The sequence below is a fragment of the Anomaloglossus baeobatrachus genome (genome assembly GCF_048569485.1).
Source record: "Anomaloglossus baeobatrachus isolate aAnoBae1 chromosome 3 unlocalized genomic scaffold, aAnoBae1.hap1 SUPER_3_unloc_1, whole genome shotgun sequence".
Lineage (NCBI taxonomy): Eukaryota > Metazoa > Chordata > Amphibia > Anura > Aromobatidae > Anomaloglossus > Anomaloglossus baeobatrachus.
The window spans coordinates 1,567,193-1,587,871 of NW_027441780.1; the positions used below are offsets into that span (position 1 = coordinate 1,567,193).

Genomic DNA, 20,679 nt, shown 5'->3' on the forward strand with positions numbered 1-20,679 from the left:
ACAGCAGTCACAGTAGTCATGCTCTGATGGCGGCCCTGCAAAAAACATATCATACATTTACAGCACAAATACGAGGTCGTACAAGCGACAGTCTCACCTTTCTGCTGTGCCTTTGGGGATTTCAGGACCAACTATCTCTGCCAACAGCACCCTGCTTTTGGTGGGCTCCCACTGAGATGATAATGTATTAGATGTGACTTGCAGTCCCATGTAACTCAACAGATAATACAGTTATACTTTTGTGAGTACAGATAGTAGTGATTGCTCCTCTGGATCACACTGCTGCTGGTTCTGCATGTGCTGCTGTTTTAGGCTGGTGGGAGGAGTAAGGCTACTTTCACACTTGCGTTCAGCGCAAACTGCCGCTATGGGGAATAGCGCAGTCCGTTAACGCACTGCGCTATTCACCATAGACTTGTATTGACAATGCACTGTAACGCAAGTGTCTGCGTTCCATCTGCTGGACGATGCTGCGTCGTTATTTTGACGCTGCCTCGAGCGGAGGAAATGCTACATGTAGCGTTTTTTGGGTCGTTAAAATAACGCACCTCTGTTGGAATCCGCCAAGGTGTCTAATGATTGTCTATGGTGGCGGATTCCGCCGCTATGTGCTAAGCGGCGGAATCCACTGACGGATACCGTCACGTTATACTGAGCATGCTCAGCATGTCTAGCAGAACGATCAAAATCGTTTAAAATCACTCCTGGTCTCACCCCCTCTCTCATACTCACCGATCACGGGCGCGGCGCTGCACAGTTGTCACAAAGCTCCGGCGGCTTTTCCTCTTTTGAAAATTCTGGCCGCTCATTATTCCATCTAGTATTCACTGCTTCCCTCACCCACCAGTGCCTATGATTGGTTGCAGTCAGACCCGCCCCCATGCTGAGTGACAGCTGTCTCACTGCAACCAATCTCAGCCGCCGGTGGGAGGTCTATATCGTGCAGTACAATAAATAATTTAAAAAACGGCATGCGGTCCCCCCTAATTTTGATACCAGCCAAGGTAAAGTCGCACATTTAAAGAATGTAATCTCAGGATGGGGAGCCCCACGTTATGGGGAGCCCCCCAGCCCAACAATATCAGCCAGCAGCCGCCCGGAATTGCCGCATCCATTAGATGCGACAGTCCCGGGACTCTACCCTGCTCATCCCGAATTGCCCTGGTGCAGTGGCAAATCGAGGTAATAAGGAGTTAATGGCATCAGCCCATAGCTGCCACTAAGTCCTAGGTTAATCATGGCAGGTGTCTATGAGACAACCACAATGATTAACCTGTAAGTGAAAGTAAATAAACACATACACCCGAAAAAATACTTTATTTGGAATAAAAGAATGAAAACCACCCTCTTTCACCACTTTGTTAATCCCCAAATACAGGGCTACATTGCTAAGTCCTAAACCTAAACCGGAACAAGAAAATATTACCAGACTGATTGGTTCATATGATGATTAAAATACCAAGATCATGCACATACTAAGACGACATTGGGGGATTTTAAGATCGGACCCCGATATTTGTGATTACATCACACCTCATCCGAGCGTTACTTACAGAAGAGGCAAGACTATCAAAGACTATGTAGTACATAGCCACTATGTGGCAGAAAAAGCACCAGGTTCATGGCTAGAAAGAAAGCCCCATGGAACTTTTAGGTGTGGGTCTTGTAAGTTCTGTCCCTTTATTGATCAGAATTAAACCTTCAGTAATCATCAATCGGGAAGAGTTTTTTATATTAGGGACTTTGCCAACTGCCGGACAGAGGGGCTAGTGTATAGGTGCACGTGTACATGCCCGCTGAGTTATATTGGCAAGACAAAACGCCAGTTACGTGTCCGCATAGGAGAACATATAGGTGATATAATTCACAAACGCGACACGCCTATAGCGAGACATGTGAACATGTGTCATCAAGGAGATCTAAAAAGTATACGATTCCAGGGAATCGAAGTCGTCCCTAGGCCAATCAGGAAAGGTAATTGGGATATTAAAATCCTTCAGAGAGAGGCACGGTGGACATTTTTACTTGATACAGTCAGTCCAAAAGGACTTAATGAGGTTCTCAGTTACACCAGCTTTATTTAGAATTGTCATATGAGCCCTAATGTATGTTGCTATACCCGAGAGGTATCATATTTACAAGTATAGCCAGGCTAATTTTGATAATTTTGTCATGTTGTTTTGTCTGACAGTAGAAATTCGTGTCAGAATTTTAATATATGTATGTAATTTAATTCTGTGCATTTAGGTGATAGGTTCTCTTTGAGATTAGACCTCCGTATTATCTAATTGCCTCCTAAGTACTCCTAGATAATTGAAAATAGATTGCCTTCCTAGATAGTGGGCCATCACCTTTTGTGTGGCATATATGGGGTTTAATAGATGGAAATACTTATAATCTTCCCCATAGTAACAACTCATAAGGCACCGGGACATATATTTTTCACATGTCCTGGAAGGCATGATAAAACCATATGGCTTTGAGGAGATACATTGAGGACTGGAGAATTTGTAAGGTGGAATTAATGCTATTTAGCTATCTCCGGCTCGGTACTGTTGAATGCAGTATGTGTGGGGAGGTCTATAAGAATCGTACACTGGAAGTGATGTCATTGGCTGCTTCCTAGACATTTTGGAACGCAGGATGATGGGGAGGAATGGAGAAGCCGCGTACCGGAAGTGACGCTGGATGACCGCTTCCGGCTAGAAACCAATGGAACGCACCGTACTGCGCAGTTGCGGAAGTGACCTCCCGGTCATTTCCGGTTGGTCGCCGTGGTGCGTCGCGATGCAGTCCCAGTGAGCGGATGCGGAAGTGACATATCAAGCACTTCCGGAGCGAAACTGGGAGGCGGGAACGGTAAGAACTTAAATCACTTATAAGACAGTGATGGATAAGGGAAGCCGCAGTATATGATAGTCGACATTATGGGACATGCAGAACTCTGAAAGCAGCCATTCATTACGCATCGAATGATTAACCCTATTATGGGCGGCTGATTCCACACTGTTTCTTGACCGTCATTTATAAAGCTACAAGGTATGTCCCCATCATACACTATTATTAGTGGTTCCACTTTCTCTTTGAGAACCTTTTAGATTTTTGAAATAGAACAAGATATTATATTATACTATGGATATGTTGTATTTTTCTTAGAGATCTACCTCGGATCATTCCCCTGATGAACCCCTAGAAAAATACAGGGGGGAAACGCGTCGGGAGAGAGTACTGGATGGTCTCGGCAGATAAGTTATTCCCTGCTGGGATTTTACATCCATATATATATATAACAAATAATTTTTTGGTCTGAGATCTATATAATATCTATAAGTGGCTATAATATACCTATATATGCCTGAACTACTTATTGTGACTATTTGCACGACTATTTTTCCTGGTGGTGGGTCTCCCGTGCGTAACTGATTAGTTGCAGGGAGATATTAGGGAGAGACGACGTGGAGCGGGGGGTACCCAATAATTTATGGTGCACCTCCGCTGGTAGGTAGGTGAAAGGGAGGGATAGATATTTCATCCCCCAATCTCCTTATCTTAGTTTATTGGAGAATAGCAAACAAACAGCACTATCCCCACTAATCGGATCTACCACTCTTCTACACCCACTTAAAACGTATTATTGTAATTATTATGTATAAGCATTGTTTTTATACTCATAGCTTTTAATATTTGATTAGAATAAAGTACCTTTTTAGCAGTATTTTCTTTTTGGTTTTCTTCATATTGACTCCTATCACTATACAATTTCTTGGTTATAATTAATCCCCAAATACCCCTCCAGGTCCGGCGTAATCCACACAAGGTCCCGCGACGCATCCAGCTCTGCTACATGAAGCTGACAGGAACGGCCATAGAACACCGCCACTCTGTCAGCTCCAGGCAGCAACTGAAGTGAGTCACGCTGTCAGCGGGGACGTCACTGAGGTAATGTGTGCGGTGACGAAGGGAGCGGTAGTGCTGGTGTGTATGCGGTGATGATGAGTGCGGTAGTGCCTGCGTGTGTGAAGTGATAATGATGAGTGCAGTAGTGCCTGCGTGTGTGCGGTGATGATGATGAGTGCGGTAGTGCCGGGGTGTGTGCAGTGATGATGATGAGTGCGGTAGTGGGTGCGGTGATGATAGGTGCGGTAGTGTGTGCGGTGATAGGTGCGGTAGTGCCAGGGTGTGTGCGGTGATGATGATGAGTGCGGTAGTGTCGGGGTGTGTGCAGTGATGATGAGGAGTGCGGTAGTGCCGGGGTGTGTGCAGTGATCATGATGAGTGCGGTAGTGCTGGGGTGTGTGCAGTGATGATGGGGGGCTCTCTCTTGGCTTAATGCAACGTGTTATTTCACAGGAATCTGTTGCCTTTATATCACACTATTTACAACGCATCCGTGACATGCGTCACACAACGCATTGTGACGGATGCCGTTCAACGCAAGTATAAAGTATCCTAAGGCAGAATCAGTGAGAGATGAGAGCAGACTGTATCTATCTATAGCTGATAATGACAGACTGTTGCTACAAACCACAGATCTTCAGCATTTTTGCAGTTTTGCACTAGGTCAACTGTAAATCACAAGTTTATCACCTATCATGTGAACATCCTCACCTTGCACCTCAAATATCATAGATCTGAAACATTGTGATGCTGGAATTGGCGATTTTCTGTGTGCGCAATTTTCCATGTGGGCAATATTCCATGTGTGCAATTTTCCGTGTGGGCAATTTTCCATGTGGGCATTTTTCCTGTGGGCATTTTTCCTGTGGGCAATTTTCCTGTGGGCAATTTTCAGGGAATCGTGCGTTCCCCCTCCCCCACCCCATGCTGGCATGTGCGTTCCCCCTCCCCCACCCCATGCTGGCATGTGCATTCCCCCTCCCCCACCCCATGCTGGCATGTGTGTTCTCCCACCCCATGCTGGCATGTGCGTTCCCCCACCCCCCGCTGGCATGTGCGTTCCCCCTCCCCCACCCCATGCTGGCATGTGCGTTCCTCCTCCTCCACCCCACCCTGGCATGTGCGTTCCCCCACCCCATGCTGGCGCTTCCCCCCCCATCCCCACCTTGGCACAGCCGCACACGAGTTATAAAAAAAAAAAAAGCAACACACAACTTACCTTCCTGCACCCCTCCCCCGCTGCGCGCCGCTGGGTCTTCAGATCCCACGCAGCCAGCAGACGACACCGGCGCTGCTCTCTGACGCTCCTCCGTCTCCTAGGCAACACACCTGCAGCCTGGGAGAGGAGGAGCTGCAGGATCGGGCGACAGCACGCGTGCCAGCAGAATGGGCTCAGCGTGCCCCTGGTGGCACGCGTGCCATAGGTTCGCCATCACTGTCCTAGGTTAATCATGGCAGGCGTCTATGAGACACATTCCATAATTAGCCTGTAAGTGAAAGTACATAAACACATAAACCCGAAAAAATACTTTATTTGGAATAAAAGACAAAAAACACCCTCTTTCCCCACTTTATTAAAATCCCCCAAATACCTTTCCAGGTCCAGCGTAATCCACGAGGTCCCGCGACGCATCCAGCTCTGCTACATGAAGCTGACAGGAGCAGCCATAGAACACGACCGCTCTCTGTCAGCTCCACGCAGTAACTGAACTGAGTTGCGCTGTCAGCAGGGACGTCACTGAGGTAATGCCTGTGGGTGTGCGGTGATGATGGGTGCGATAGTGCCTGCGTGTGCGGAGATCATGAGTGTGGTAGTGCCTGCGTGTGCCGTGATGATGGGGGCGCTCTCTCTCGGCTAGAAAAGTTAACGCAACGCGTTATTTCACAGGAATCCTGTCATGTAGAACTGTTGAGGGGTCTTCATCCCCCTCCTCTTCTTCACCAGCCACAGGTCGTCATGACGATTATCTGATTGGCCTGGAAGCTTAAGGTATTTATGACTTTGGGTAATGGTAGAACTAAAGCCAAAAGATTCAGAGAAAGACAATTCTTTGTTATATTGGCGGGAAAACTTCCAAAGCAGGTTTTAAGGGCTGTATTAATGCCAGAAAAATGAAAAACATATCTCCAGAATTCCTGTGGAGTGCTGAGCCCAACGCACCGTCTAGTTCTACCGGGGAATCGCTGGAATCACGAAAAATTAGTATTGTCCAGTAAAATTGTACTAGAGGCGTTGTGTTTGGTATCAATGTAAATGAAAAATCGAGATATTAAATATGACGCTAATATCTTGCACCTGAGTGGCCCGGGAGCAAAGATATGAAAAATCCTAGAATTAAGAAGCTTTGTAACCATCTCAAGCACAGCCCACAAAGATTGTAAAATAATGTCACAGAGAAGGGGGGTCACCTAAGGCATAATAGGAACTGGCCCTCTCGGGGGGCCAGTCTGTCAGTACTTTATAGGGCATCATGAAGGGTGATGCTGGCCGATTATAACATCTTCTTCTCTTGGAGTTCCCTCCACTCCCTAAGCAGACGTCACTTCTATGGCACAAGCTTAGTAAGTTTCACTTTTATACCTTTTATTTTAATGTAACTGTCTATGCCATAATGTGTATTGTTCCCTTTTGTAAATTCTTGTATATTCTTTAAACATTGCCTATTTTCGGATTAAATATATAAAAAATGTAAGTTTCTTTCCTTATCCTTTATATACGAATCCAAAAACCCGAAGGGCCTTATGCTATCTGAAACGGGTCCCCAGCTACCTGTAGAAAGTCTGGGTGGTGGCAGCGTAATTCTATTGCATAGAATTATTGGAGTGCTATCATTAAGGGTACCGAGGTATATAAATATTCCATTAGCAGGAATCGTGGATATATACATTTACCCTTGCTGTGAGACCTCCAATATTTGGCATTATCAGCTCAGCAGCCCCATCTTATGCATTGTCCTGCAGTACCAAAAGTGGCCTGCAGACAAGGGGGGCGCTAGAGAGTAGTCGTGTGTGACAAATCAGTGAACAGCTGCGGATTTCTGAGTGACTTCCCCGGCTGTTCGTGACAAATCCGTTGCCTTTATTATCACACTATTTGCAAGGCATCCGTCACACAACGCAATGCAACGGATGCCGTTCAACGCAAGTGTGAAACTAGCCTAACTGCAAACAAAGGTTTCTGTACCAATTGCTAAGTGCTGTATTTCCATTGTATCAAATACTTATTTAACATAATAAAATCTAAATTCATTATTTAAAGATCATGCAATGTAATTTTCTGTATTGTTTCTTTATTCTGTCACAGTTGAAGTTACCTACAATAAAAATTACAGCCCTCTCCATTCTTTGCAGGTGGGAAAATTTGCTAAATTGTCCACGTATCAAATTCAAATATTGTGAGAATAAGCTTCTTACCTTTTGATACAACTTGAGTTGTCTTTCTGAGGAAGGCAAGGTGGTTGGATCAGTGGTTCTCAGAAATAGTGGGTCGCTGTTCAGGCACCAGATTTATTGTTGCCAATCAGCATGGGACATATAAGATTTTGCGTGAGTGGTCCTAATTAAATTATAAAGATCATGTATGTATGTATAGAAGACACCCCTCTGAAACAATAAAGTATCAGAAGTAGCTCTCCCTTTGTCTCAAACAAATAAAAGATTACATCATCATCACTAATTTCAATAAGACTATATAAACTTTTAGGCTATGTGCGCACAGTGCGTTTTTCGCGGCGTTTTTGCGTGTTTTTCGGGTGCGTTTTTGGCCTCAAAACTGCAGGACTTTGCTTCCCCAGCAAAGTCTATGAGTTTTCATTTTTGCTGTCCGCACACATCTGTTTTTTTTCAGCTGCGTTTTTGTGGTGCCACAAAAACGCAGCATGTCAATTATTCCCGCGTTTTTCACTGCGCTTTTCATCCATTGAGTTCAATGGGATGTTGAAAGACGCAATGAGAAACGCAAATAGCTGCGTTTCTAAGACCAAAAACGCAGCTATAAACGCAGGAGGTGGGTAGTAAAGTGACGTGTACAGTCAGAGGATTCCTTCTGTCAGTATATACAGAAGCGTGAATCCTCCCGGTACCGTCACCACCGCTTCCACCTCCAGTCCTGTGCATGTATGCTGCCGTGCGGCGCCATGTCTGGGCGGGAGGTGGAAGCGGCTGCGAAAACAAAAGTTAACAGTAGAAAAAAAAAAAAGTTATACTCACCTGTCTGCAGACTCCCGGTGCCATGCCCGCTCCCATCTCCTCTCACGGTATCGCCACCCCCGCTCCGGCTGTGTGCAGACGGCCGGGAAACCTCCGATGGATGCAGGACCTGGCGATGGATCACCTGATGCAGTCACCTGACGCATCAGGTGATCGTAAGTATCGCGGTGACGCGGGCGCCCGGCCGGTATCAGCGGATGCGGCAGGAGACTTCATCCCTGATTACCGGCAGCTGCTGCAGCGATCGGACAGGATCAGACTCCCGCCCCATCGCTGCAGGAGCTGCCGGTAATCAGCACATAAGTGAGTATTATTTTTTTTTTTTTTGCACCGATGCATCTGCTGATTGTATAATTGGCTTTTATACAATCAGCTGATGTGTGATGGGATCCTGACACATCATCTGATCGCTTTGCCTTCCAGCAAACCGATCAGATGATATTGGATCCAGATTGGACGGCGCGGGACCCTGACCCAGGATTACTGCGGAGGGGGGGGTTCTTTATTTCAATAAAGATGGAGTCACTAATTGTGTTGTGTTTTATTTCTAATAAAAATATTTTTCTGTGTGTTGTTTTTTTTTTATCTTTACTAGAAATTCATGGTGGCCATGTCTAATATTGGCGTGACACCATGAATTTCGGGCTTAGGGCCAGCTATACAGTTAGCCCTAACCCCATTATTACCCTGCGAGCCAGCCGGCATCAGGGCAGCTGGAAGAGTTGGATACAGCGCCAGAAGATGGCGCTTCTATGAAAGCGCCATTTTCTGGGGTGGCTGCGGGACTGCAATTCACAGCGGGGGTGCCCAGAAAGCATTGGCACCCTGCACTGTGGATTCCAATCCCCAGCTGCCTAGTTGTACCCGGCTGGACTCAAAAATTGGGTGAACCTCACGTCATTTTTTTTTTAAAATTATTTCATGAAATTCATGAAATAATTTAAAAAAAAGGGCTTCCCTATATTTTTGGTTCCCAGCCGGGTACAAATAGGCAGCTGGGGGTTGGGGGCAGCCCGTCCCTGCCTGCAGTACCCGGCTAGCATACAAAAATATGGCGAAGCCCACGTCATTTTTTTTGTTTGGCGGGGGCAAAGAAATCCTGCATACAGTCCTGGAAGGAGGATGCTGAGCCTTGTAGTTCGACAGCTGCTGTCTGCTCTCCTGCATACACTATTGGATGGAGTATGCTGAGCCTTGTAGTTCTGCAGCTGTCTGCTCTTCTGCATACACTAGTGGAGAATGAAGAACACATTGAAGAAGGAAATGACAGACCTTTTTTTTTTGTTCACTGATAAAAAACGCATAAGGACGCAGTGAGCAAAAACGCAGCAAAACGCAGCAAAAAAAACGCACCAAATCGCGGCAAAACGCGTGCATTTTTTGCCGCGTTTTTTCGACGCAGGTGCGTTTTTGTGCGTTTTAGCGGCCAAAAACGCACAAAAACGCAGCTTCAAAAAGACGCAGTGTGCGAACCTAGCCTTAGTTTCACATTCCTGAACTTCACTTTTAACAAAGAAATTGAAACTATACAAGTCCTTATCTAAAGTAAACAGAGGGGTCTCTGCTGCATTACACCAGGGGAGACACGGTACAGGCTCTTACACAAAGACAAAATGGAGTGTAGATTTAACAAAATGGATTCTGCTCTCATTCAAGCAATATACAAATGGATGAATAAAGCGTACAGCTTGGCTATAACAAAAAAAAAAAATCTATCAAATTAAAAATGTGTAAAAAGATAATTTGTAAACAGGCGGCACGGTGGCTCAGTGGTTAGCACTGCAGTCTTGCAGCACTGGGGTCCTGGGTTCGAATCCCAACAAGGACAACAATTGCAACGAGTTTGTATGTTCTCCGCGTGTTTGCGTGGGTTTCCTCTGGGTACTCCGGTTTCCTCCCACATTCCAAAGACATAAAGATAGGGACCTTAGATTGGGAGCCCCAATGGGGACAGTGTTCCTGATGTATGAAAAGCGCTGCGGAATATGTTAGCGCTATATAAAAATAAAGATTTATTTTTTATTTTATTTTTAAATGATCCATTATAAAAAGTACACAACCGTAATGACATAAAATGAACTCTTTATTAACAGAAATTAATAGACTTTTACTATTTACTAAAACAGACAATCTATTAATGACTATGGCTTCACTCCTGTGTGAATTCTCTCATGTCTAATAAGAAGTGATTTCCAAGCAAAACATTTCCCACATTCTGCACATGAATAAGGCTTCTCTCCTGTGTGAATTCTCTCATGTCTAATAAAAAGTGATTTCCGAGCAAAACATTTCCCACATTCTGAACATGAATATGGCTTCTCTCCTGTGTGAATTCTCTCATGTGTAACAAGATCTGATTTCTGAGCAAAACATTTCTCACATTCTGTACATGAATATGGCTTCTCTCCTGTGTGAATTCTCAAATGTTGAACAAGATTTGGTTTTACAGCAAAACATTTCCCACATTCTGAACATGAATATGGCTTCTCTCCTGTGTGAATTCTCTCATGTGTAACACGATCTGATTTCTGAGCAAAACATTTCCCACATACTGAACATGAATATGGCTTCTCTCCTGTGTGAATGGTCTCATGTGTAATAAGATTTGATTTCCAATTAAAACATTTCCCACATTCTGAACATGAATATGGCTTCTCTCCTGTGTGAATTCTCTCATGTGTAACAAGATGTGATTTCTGAGCAAAACATTTCCCACATTCTGAACATGAATATGGCTTCTCTCCTGTGTGAATTCTCTCATGTGTAACAAGATCTGATTTCTGAGCAAAACATTTCCCACATTCTGAACATGAATATGGCTTCTCTCCTGTGTGAATTCTCTCATGTGTAACAAGATCTGATTTCTTAGAAAAAAATTTCCCACATTCTGAACATGAATATGGCTTCTCTCCTGTGTGATTTCTCTCATGTGTAATGAGAGCCAATTTATGAGCAAAACATTTCTCACATTCTGAACATGAATATGGCTTCTCTCCTGTGTGAATTCTCTCATGTGTAACAAGACTTGATTTCCGATCAAAACATTTCCCACATTCTGCACATGAATATGTTTTCTCTCCTGTGTGAATTCTCTCATGTGTAACAAGATCTGATTTCTGAGCAAAACATTTCCCACATTCTGTACATGAATATGGCTTCTCTCCTGTGTGAATTCTCAAATGTTTAACAAGATTTGGTTTTAAAACAAAACATTTCTCACATTCTGAACATGAATATGGCTTCTCTCCTGTGTGAATTCTCAAATGTTGAACAAGATTTGGTTTTACAGCAAAACATTTCCCACATTCTGAACATGAATATGGCTTCTCTCCTGTGTGAATTCTCTCATGTGTAACACGATCTGATTTCTGAGCAAAACATTTCCCACATACTGAACATGAATATGGCTTCTCTCCTGTGTGAATTCTCTCATGTGTAACACGATCTGATTTCTGAGCAAAACATTTCCCACATTCTGAACATGAATATAGCTTCTCTCCTGTGTGAATTCTCTCATGTGTAATAAGATTTGATTTCTGATTAAAACATTTCCCACATTCTGAACATGAATATGGCTTCTCTCCTGTGTGAATTCTCTCATGTGTAATAAGATTTGATTTCCAATTAAAACATTTCCCACATTCTGTACATGAATATGGCTTCTCTCCTGTGTGAATTCTCAAATGTTTAACAAGATTTGGTTTTAAAACAAAACATTTCTCACATTCTGAACATGAATATGGCTTCTCTCCTGTGTGAATTCTCAAATGTTGAACAAGATTTGGTTTTACAGCAAAACATTTCCCACATTCTGAACATGAATATGGCTTCTCTCCTGTGTGAATTCTCTCATGTGTAACACGATCTGATTTCTGAGCAAAACATTTCCCACATACTGAACATGAATATGGCTTCTCTCCTGTGTGAATTCTCTCATGTGTAACACGATCTGATTTCTGAGCAAAACATTTCCCACATTCTGAACATGAATATAGCTTCTCTCCTGTGTGAATTCTCTCATGTGTAATAAGATTTGATTTCTGATTAAAACATTTCCCACATTCTGAACATGAATATGGCTTCTCTCCTGTGTGAATTCTCTCATGTGTAATAAGATTTGATTTCCAATTAAAACATTTCCCACATTCTGAACATGAATATGGCTTCTCTCCTGTGTGAATTCTCTCATGTGTAACAAGATCTGATTTCTGAGCAAAACATTTCCCACATTCTGAACATGAATATGGCTTCACTCCTGCGTGAATTCTCTCATGTGTAACAAGATCTGATTTCTGAGCAAAACATTTCCCACATTCTGAACATGAATATGGCTTCTCTCCTGTGTGATTTCTCTCATGTGTAATGAGAGCCAATTTATGAGCAAAACATTTCTCACATTCTGAACATGAATATGGCTTCTCTCCTGTGTGAATTCTCTCATGTGTAACATAATTTGATTTCAGAGAAAAACATTTCCCACATTCTGCACATGAATAAGGCTTCTCTCCTGTGTGAATTCTCTCATGTCTAATAAGAAGTGATTTCCAAGCAAAACATTTCCCACATTCTGAACATGAATATGGCTTCACTGCTGTGTGAATTCTCTCATGTGTAACATGATCTGATTTCTGAGCAAAACATTTCCCACATACTGAACATGAATATGGCTTCTCTCCTGTGTGAATTCTCTCATGTGTAATAAGATTTGATTTCCGATTAAAACATTTCCCACATTCTGAACATGAATATGGCTTCTCTCCTGTGTGAATTCTCTCATGTGTAACAAGATGTGATTTCTGAGCAAAACATTTCCCACATTCTGAACATGAATATGGCTTCTCTCCTGTGTGATTTCTCTCATGTGTAATGAAAGCCAATTTATGAGCAAAACATTTCTCACATTCTGAACATGAATATGGCTTCTCTACTGTGTGAATTCTCTCATGTGTAACAAGATTTGATTTCAGAGAAAAACATTTCCCACATTCTGCACATGAATAAGGCTTCTCTCCTGTGTGAATTCTCTCATGTCTAATAAGAAGTGATTTCCAAGCAAAACATTTCCCACATTCTGAACATGAATATGGCTTCACTCCTGTGTGAATTCTCTCATGTGTAATGAGATTTGATTTCTTAGAAAAACATTTCTCACATTCTGAACATGAATATGGCTTTGCTTCTTTGTTACTTTCACTTCCCTTAGCATTCTGTGTGGGACTCCTGGTACAGTCATCTGCCATAAATAAAATTGAAGTTATAAGCTTTTAATAATATAACCTCAAACATACACAGACACACATAAATCCATACAAATTCCAAAGTGTGTAGTGTTCTACTTTAAAAGGCCTATGTGACAGTAAATACCCAAAATGACATTTTAAAAACTGCACCCTTCTAAGTGCTCAAAACGACATTCAATAAAACATATCTACAAAAGCATATCCAGTGGCACTCAATAATATAAGGATACTTTGGCATTGCATTACTGCTGTAGAAATATTAGAAAAAAGGGATTAATACATAGGTAATGAGAAAAACGAGTAAAACGACATAGGCATTGCATTACTGCTTTAGAGATATTTGCAAAGTGAGATTCTTCGTTTATGTACAGGTAAAATAGATCTTTGTACCGTGTTAGCCAGTAGAGAAAAAAAATTGTTTAAAAGAACTGAAGTCCTCAGTGCTTGATACCTTTTAATGGCTAACTGAAAAGATGGTAATAATAGCAAGCTTTCGAGACTACTCAGGTCTCTTCTTCAGGCTCAATATAACACAATCTGAAGAGTCACATATTTATACACAACAGGACATAGAATGGGGCAGTAAATAAAACAAGTTATGTGAAGCAGAACTATCACTATGGCAAGAGGACAAACTGTTGTGGCCATAAATATTGCTGCAGTTCAGTGTGAAAGTTTTGCCCCTGGATGGTCTGAGGAGCACATCTCTTAATTGATGTAAAAAGACATGAATCCATGAGACACAATCATCAGTCCTGCTCTGAATGTGTCAAAGGTCATCATAAGTTTGTACTCCCATAGTCTCCTATCTCTCTGGGACTTGAAGTTACCTTTCAATACCAGCAATTTCATGTCCATGATGCTGTGGTCTGGGTTACAAAAATGTTTGGCCACAGGTAGATCTATCCTTTTTTCTCTAATAATGTGGCGGTGAGAATTCATCCTTGTCCTGAGCTGTTGTCCTGTCTCCCCTACATACAGACCCCAGTTGGACATTTAGTACATATAATTAAGTACACCACATTGGTTGTGGTGCAGCTGAAGATAAATGGGATCTTGTAGTCCTGATGTGATCTGGGAATCTTTATCTTGTCCGTTGTCAATATAAATGGACAGGTCTTACATTTTTTTCTGGTTGAAGGGAAGTGTTCTTGTAGTTGTTGGAGAGGACAGGGAGCTTCTGACAATGAAGCTTCTTAAGGTCCAGTCACACTAAGCAACTTACCAGCGATCCCAACAACGATAGGGATCGCTGGTAAGTTGCTAGGAGGTTGCTGGTGAGCTGTCAAACTGCGACGCTCCAGCGATCCCACCAGCAACCTGACCTGGCAGGGATCGCTGGAGCGTGGCTACACGAGTTGCTGGTGAGCTCACCAGCAACCAGTGACCACCCCCAGTCTCCTAGTTACAGCACACATCAGGTTAATTAACCCGATGTGTGCTGCAGCTAAATGTGCACAGAGCAGGGAGCAGCGCACACTGAGCGCTGGCTCCTTGCTCTCCTAGTTACAGCACACATCGGGTTAATTGCCTGATGTGTGCTGCAGCTATCTGTGCACAGAGCAGGAGCCGGCAGCACAGGCAGTGAGAGCGGAGGAGGCTGGTATCAAAGGTAAATATCGGGTAACCAAGGACAGGGCTTCTTGGTTACCCGATGTTTACATTAGTTACCAGCCTCAGCAGAAGCTGGCTCCCTGCTCACTGCACATTAGTTGTTGCTGTCTCGCTGTCACACACAGCGATCTGTGCTTCACAGCAGGACAGCAACAACTAAAAAATGGCCCAGGACATTCAGCAACAACCAACGACCTCACAGCAGGGGCCAGGTTGTTGCTGGATGTCACACACAGCAACATCGCTAGCAACGTCACAAAAGTTGTTCGTTACCAGCGATGTTGCTAGCGATGTTGCTTAGTGTGACGGGGCCTTTAGATTTGGGGGCTGTCTAAAACACAGAAGTGGGGGGGCTGGAAAAATAGATTTTAACTGGGCATCTTTTTGCACTAATGGTTGTAGTTTCCGTGTAGCTCCTCTTAACACCTCCAGATGTGGAAAGTGATTGCAAGAGGGACCCAGTTGTTTTCTTCTTTAGTTTTATAATGTAGGAGATGGTTTCTTGATATTCTCATGGCTCTTGTAATCTGGTTTTCAATGGTTCTTAAGTGGTAGCCTTGATTCATAAAGGTCTTTCTGAGGCCCTCAAGGTGATTGTCTTTATCTGTACTGTTGGAACATATCCAATTGTACCTGATAAACTATTATATACAGCCAGGCTATGTGTTTTGGATGAAAACTGTCCCATTTCAGGTATGTTGGACGGTCAATTGGCTTCTTCTACAGGGATGTCTATTTCATTGTTCCGTAGTTTAATGATGGTGTCCAAGAAGTTGATTTCAGTGCAGGAGTAGTTGAGTGTTAGGTTGATGGTGGGATGAAACGGATTAAAGTGTTCATGGAAGGTCTTCAGCTGCTCCTCAGACTCTGTCCAGATGATTAAAATATCGTCAATGTAACGGTAGGAGGCCAGAGGCCTGATAGGACAAAAGGATGAAAAGTCACTCTCAAGCTTGGCCATGAAAAGATTTGCATATTGTGGTGCCATTTTGCTTCCCACTGCAGTCCCAGTCTCCTGTAGATATATCTTATTGTCAAATGCAAAGTAATTATGGGTGAGGATGAATTTTGTAAGCTTCACTACAGAATCGGCATCAGTTCCTGTATTTTCCAGGAAGACTTTGCAGGCATTCAATCCATCCTGGTGTGGAATATTAGAGTACAAGGATTCCACATCCATGGTGGAAAGGATGGTTCCCTGTAGTAGAGAACCTATTGCTGATAGTTTTCTCAATAGGTCAGTAGTGTCCTGGATGTATCCCTTACCACGGGTTTAAGGATACCCTCTACCATCCAGAGACTTGTTCATTGAGGGTGCCCAGTGCCCACACATGAAATGATGGGTCTTCCTGGATTTCCAGATTTGTGAATTTTGGGAAGCATGTAGAATGTGCCTATTCTTGGACTTACCGGTATCAGTTCATCAGCTGTTGAGGATATGTCAGGCAGACAAGAGACCAACTTCTTAAGTTCCTTATAATAGTCCTGTGTAAGGTCAGACTCCAATTTTTTATAGTAGCGTGTGTCTATCAGTTGTCTACGTGCTTCATTCATGTAGTCTGATTTGTTTATCATGACTATTGCACCCCCCTTGTCTGCAGGTTTAATAATGATTTCTTTGTTGGTTTTCAAAGATTTTATGGCCCTTCTTTCCTGGGCACTGATATTGGATCGTTGCCTCCTGTGTGTGTCTAGGATAGTGGATTTTACCAAATGTCTGAAAGGGTCTATATAGTTATCCAAATAAGGGTTGTGTTCTGGTGGAGGTGTCCAATCTGTCCTTTTCCTGGTTGTAAAGATCCGTCTTCCTTCAGTCTGGGTGGATTCTGAAACATCTGCATCGTTAAAATATTCCCTCAGACGTAGTCTCCTGAAGTAATCTTCCATGTTGCTGCAGAGTTCAGTTTTGTCTAGGACAAAATGAGAGTACCCTAGAAAGCACAGCAAGTTCCACTTTCTTTCCTTTATAATCCGAGAGATTGATAACACAGTTAGATGCTTTTGTGTCTTGAATGGAGTGGTTGTCCAAGTTGTCAGGTTTTAGCTTTGTTCTCAACCTGTTTGTATTAAGTCCAGAATTGAGGCGCAGTCTATGTAGTTTCTTTTCCTTGTTGTGGATCAGAAGAGTTTGTAGTCTGTAGTAGTATTATTGTACTTTTTGCTCTGTGCTTTCTGGAAGTGTCTTCCTTTGTGTTTCAAATTCCCTCTGGATTTTACTCTTGATGCTGTAGAAGACATGCAAAAGGTGGTTCCTTAAGCCCGCTTTACACGCTACAATATATCTTACGATGTGTCGGTGGGGTCACGTCGTAAGTGACGCACATCCGGCATCGTAAGCTATGTTGTAGCGTGTGACAGGTACGTGCGATTGAACGTTAAAACGTTCATCGCACGCACGTCGTTCATTTCTCTAGAATTGAACGTCAGATTGTTCATCGTACCCGGGGTAGCACACATCGCAGTGTGTGACACCCCGGGAACGATTAACAGATCTTACCTGCGTCCTGCGGCTCCCGGCCAGCAACGCGGAAGGAAGGAGGTGGGTGGGATGTTTACGTCTCGCTGAGCTCCGCCCCTCCGCATCTATTGGCTGGCTGCCGCGTGACGTCGATGTGACGCCTAACGTCCCTCCCACTCCAGGAAGTGGACGTTCGCCGGCCACATCGAGGTCGTATGGAAGGTAAGTATGTGTGACGGGGGTTAATCGTTTGTGCGGCACGTTCAACAAATTGAACGTGCCGCACATACGATGGGGGCGTTGCAAATCGCATACGATATCGTATGCGAAATTGCAACGTATACAGCAGGCTTTAGTCTCTCAGAAGTCCTGTGACAAAGGTTTTGTGCATAATGGGTATTGTAGGTATGTAGAATTGGGTTTGTAATCCAGAGTCCTTTGGGGGATCAGATTCTCCTTTTTGCATTTGGATAAGAAAAATATGTCGCTGTCCAGTTGTGCACGTTTCTTCAGAAGTGTCTTTAGTTCCATCTTTTCAGTTAGCCATTAAAAAGGTATCAACCACTGAGGACTTCAGTTCTTTTAAACAATTTTTTAGTTTATGTATTGACCAATCCATGTAAGACCGATAACCTTGACAAGCACCTGACCAAGCACTCCACCCTATAGCCAGGGTGTGTCCACCATCTTATTTAGCCAAGAAGCAGACATGCAGATTTTTAATCACACAGAGGCATTTAAGGTTAGGTTCCCAATATAATGAGATCACCTTGTCGAGGTTATCGGGCTCATATGGATTGGCCAATACATAAGCTAAGAATCTCTCTTTGCAAATATCTCTGAAGCAGTAATGCAATGCCTAGGTCTTTTTACTCATTTTTCATGTTAGCAATGTATTTATCCCTTTTTTGTAATATTCATACAGCAGTAATGCAATGCCAAAGTACACTTTAGATGCATCACAGAAATTAAAGCAATGTGGAAGGAAAAAAATAAAGATTTTAATTTTTCCCACAAATTTTCATTTTCTCAAGGGTAAGATGAGGAAATGAACCATATACAGTAATTCTGTTGTGCAATTCTCATGTGTACGCTGATAGCCCATATATGGTGTAAAACTATTGCTTGGGTCAACGGCAGGACTCAGAAGGGAAGGAGCACAATTTGACTTTTGGAGAACAAAATTGACTGAAATAGAGGATGTCATGTCACGTTTGTAAAGCCCTTGATGTGCCTAAACAGTGGAAACACCCCAAAAATTATCTCATTTTGAAATCTACACCACTGAAGGAATGTATCTAGGTGTGGAGATCATAGGAGTACCCTTATATAGGGCAAGGAGTCTTTAGCAAACCCACAGCTATTACAGCGACCCATATGCACCCAATGATAAATGTTGCTGGGGGCGTTGGATATGTGGAAAATTGTACCCCATAGGCTGCGAGCTGCAAATGCTGCTGTCAAAGATCGAAAAGTTAACATCAGCCGGTGAAGCTTACCTCCACTGAATAACTGAATAGACATCATCTGCTGGCAATAATGGATACTCCGCTTTTGAGCCCTCAAGAAGTAATAGGATCTAATAATATGTTACATATCGAGAAGGAGTTAAAGAAAACCTGGCAGCTACAAAAATACTATTTACCTGCAGATATAGTGGTAATCTGAGTACCTAGCATTTAAATGATATCTATCTGATTTATTAGAACAGTGTGTGACGCTAGTCACTGCACGGACAAGCCGTGAGGCAGGGTTATCAAATGTTCTGGGGTCAGATACAAAGAGAGCATGCCGTGAACTAAGGGAAAAGACAAAGGCATAGTCAGCTCTGGGGTCAGAATATCAGGAGGATAGCGGATATGGGCAAATGGATGGTCAGAGGAGGTCCAAGGTCTGGCAGGTATAGATCAGAACACAGCATAGATAACCGAGGCCCACGTTCGCAGGGAGCCGCGACGGACTGTTCACAAGCAACCTGAAACTAGCTGCTCAGCTTCAGCTGAGTCTTTTACACTGTTCTCCAGTCCTGTGGAGTGGTTTGTGGCTCCTTGAGAGGGAGGCTAATTTCTATTGAGCTGTGTTCTCCCTATTTAAGGTTTGAGATATTACTTGTTACTGCAGATGATACCTTCAGTTTATGCTCCTGTGATTCCGGTCTTTGTGGCGATCCTTTGTGGGGTTTGCATCTCCTTTCCCGGTGGGGGGGGAGGGGGTGTTAGATCAGGGTTTGGACAGGAGTTAGTGTTACGCTGGCAGTCCAGACCTGGATACCATCAAGCCTACCCCTGGAAAAAGGGACAGCACAAGATCCCTAGTCTGAGGGCCCATTTTGGGGGGTCCCTTCTCCAGTTACCCCGGCACCTCCGTGATACCATGGTTTTGGGACTAACTACTCAGCTAAGTAACTGATCAATCACTCACAACAGGGAACCCCCTGAAGAAACCAAGCACCTCCCAGTTTCAGATTGGACAGTTGAGCTGACGCTCAACAAATTACCAGCTTGGCACGGGAGTGTCTGCAAGGAGAAAATGCAGTTACATTCTCCCAGCAGCTGCTCACTTTCAGTCACCAGCACAGTGGGAGAGGCTGAAACAGTCACCACTCACTATATAGTGAGTGCCCAGTACTCAACCCTCTTGTTCGTTGGCTCACAGCCTGTGAGCGGTAACTGTTACTGTTTCCCGCACTGCATTGGTAACTGTATACAAGCAGCAGCAGGGAAAATGTAACTTTATTTTCTCCTTGCAGCTGGGAATGTGACTGTTCTCTTTGTTATTTAATGGTGACTCTTCACTGAGGAGGGTTACCTGTGGAAAGGTCTCTACTCCGTTCATCACCCCGCACATCCATTTCTCCTTTTTCCATTGTGTCTGCAGCGTTCTGCATATTTTCTCCCTGAATTTCAAAGCTGTAAAATAAATAATGTAAAAGTCACGGACAGAAGGAAAAGTCATGTGGAAGGTTCTAGATGGACGCTTCTGCTACCAAGGCCGTATGACACCTGAGACCAATCCATGCATGGCCTCTACGCCTCCTATATCCCCCGTGCTGCCCCAGAGTCAGTTCAGCAGGGATAGAAGCAGACGTGGCAGGATCCACTTAGTGTGGTACATTATGACATTGGGATTTCCTTCATTGTTTTGTCTTCACAATTTGGACGCCCTAATGCTTATTTTTCCCTCATTTTAGAATAGTTTTAGTCAATGCTATATTTTTGAAAGCTTTCTTTTTGAGGTACATTAGTTTTATTCAATTTTTTT

The 20,679-nt window shown here is 43.4% G+C and overlaps 1 protein-coding gene across 1 annotated transcript in view; it reads right to left on the reverse strand.

Moving 5' to 3' along the window:
• The window catches only part of LOC142258709 (uncharacterized), a 243,094-nt gene extending 222,771 nt beyond the window's left edge, over positions 1-20,323 (reverse strand). Inside the window, 2 exon segments of the mRNA XM_075331327.1 lie at positions 10,319-13,339; positions 20,227-20,323. Of these exon segments, the coding sequence (XP_075187442.1) occupies positions 10,319-13,339; positions 20,227-20,305 (3,100 nt within the window). The 5' untranslated portion in view covers positions 20,306-20,323.
• Between the last annotated feature and the right edge of the window lie 356 nt (positions 20,324-20,679).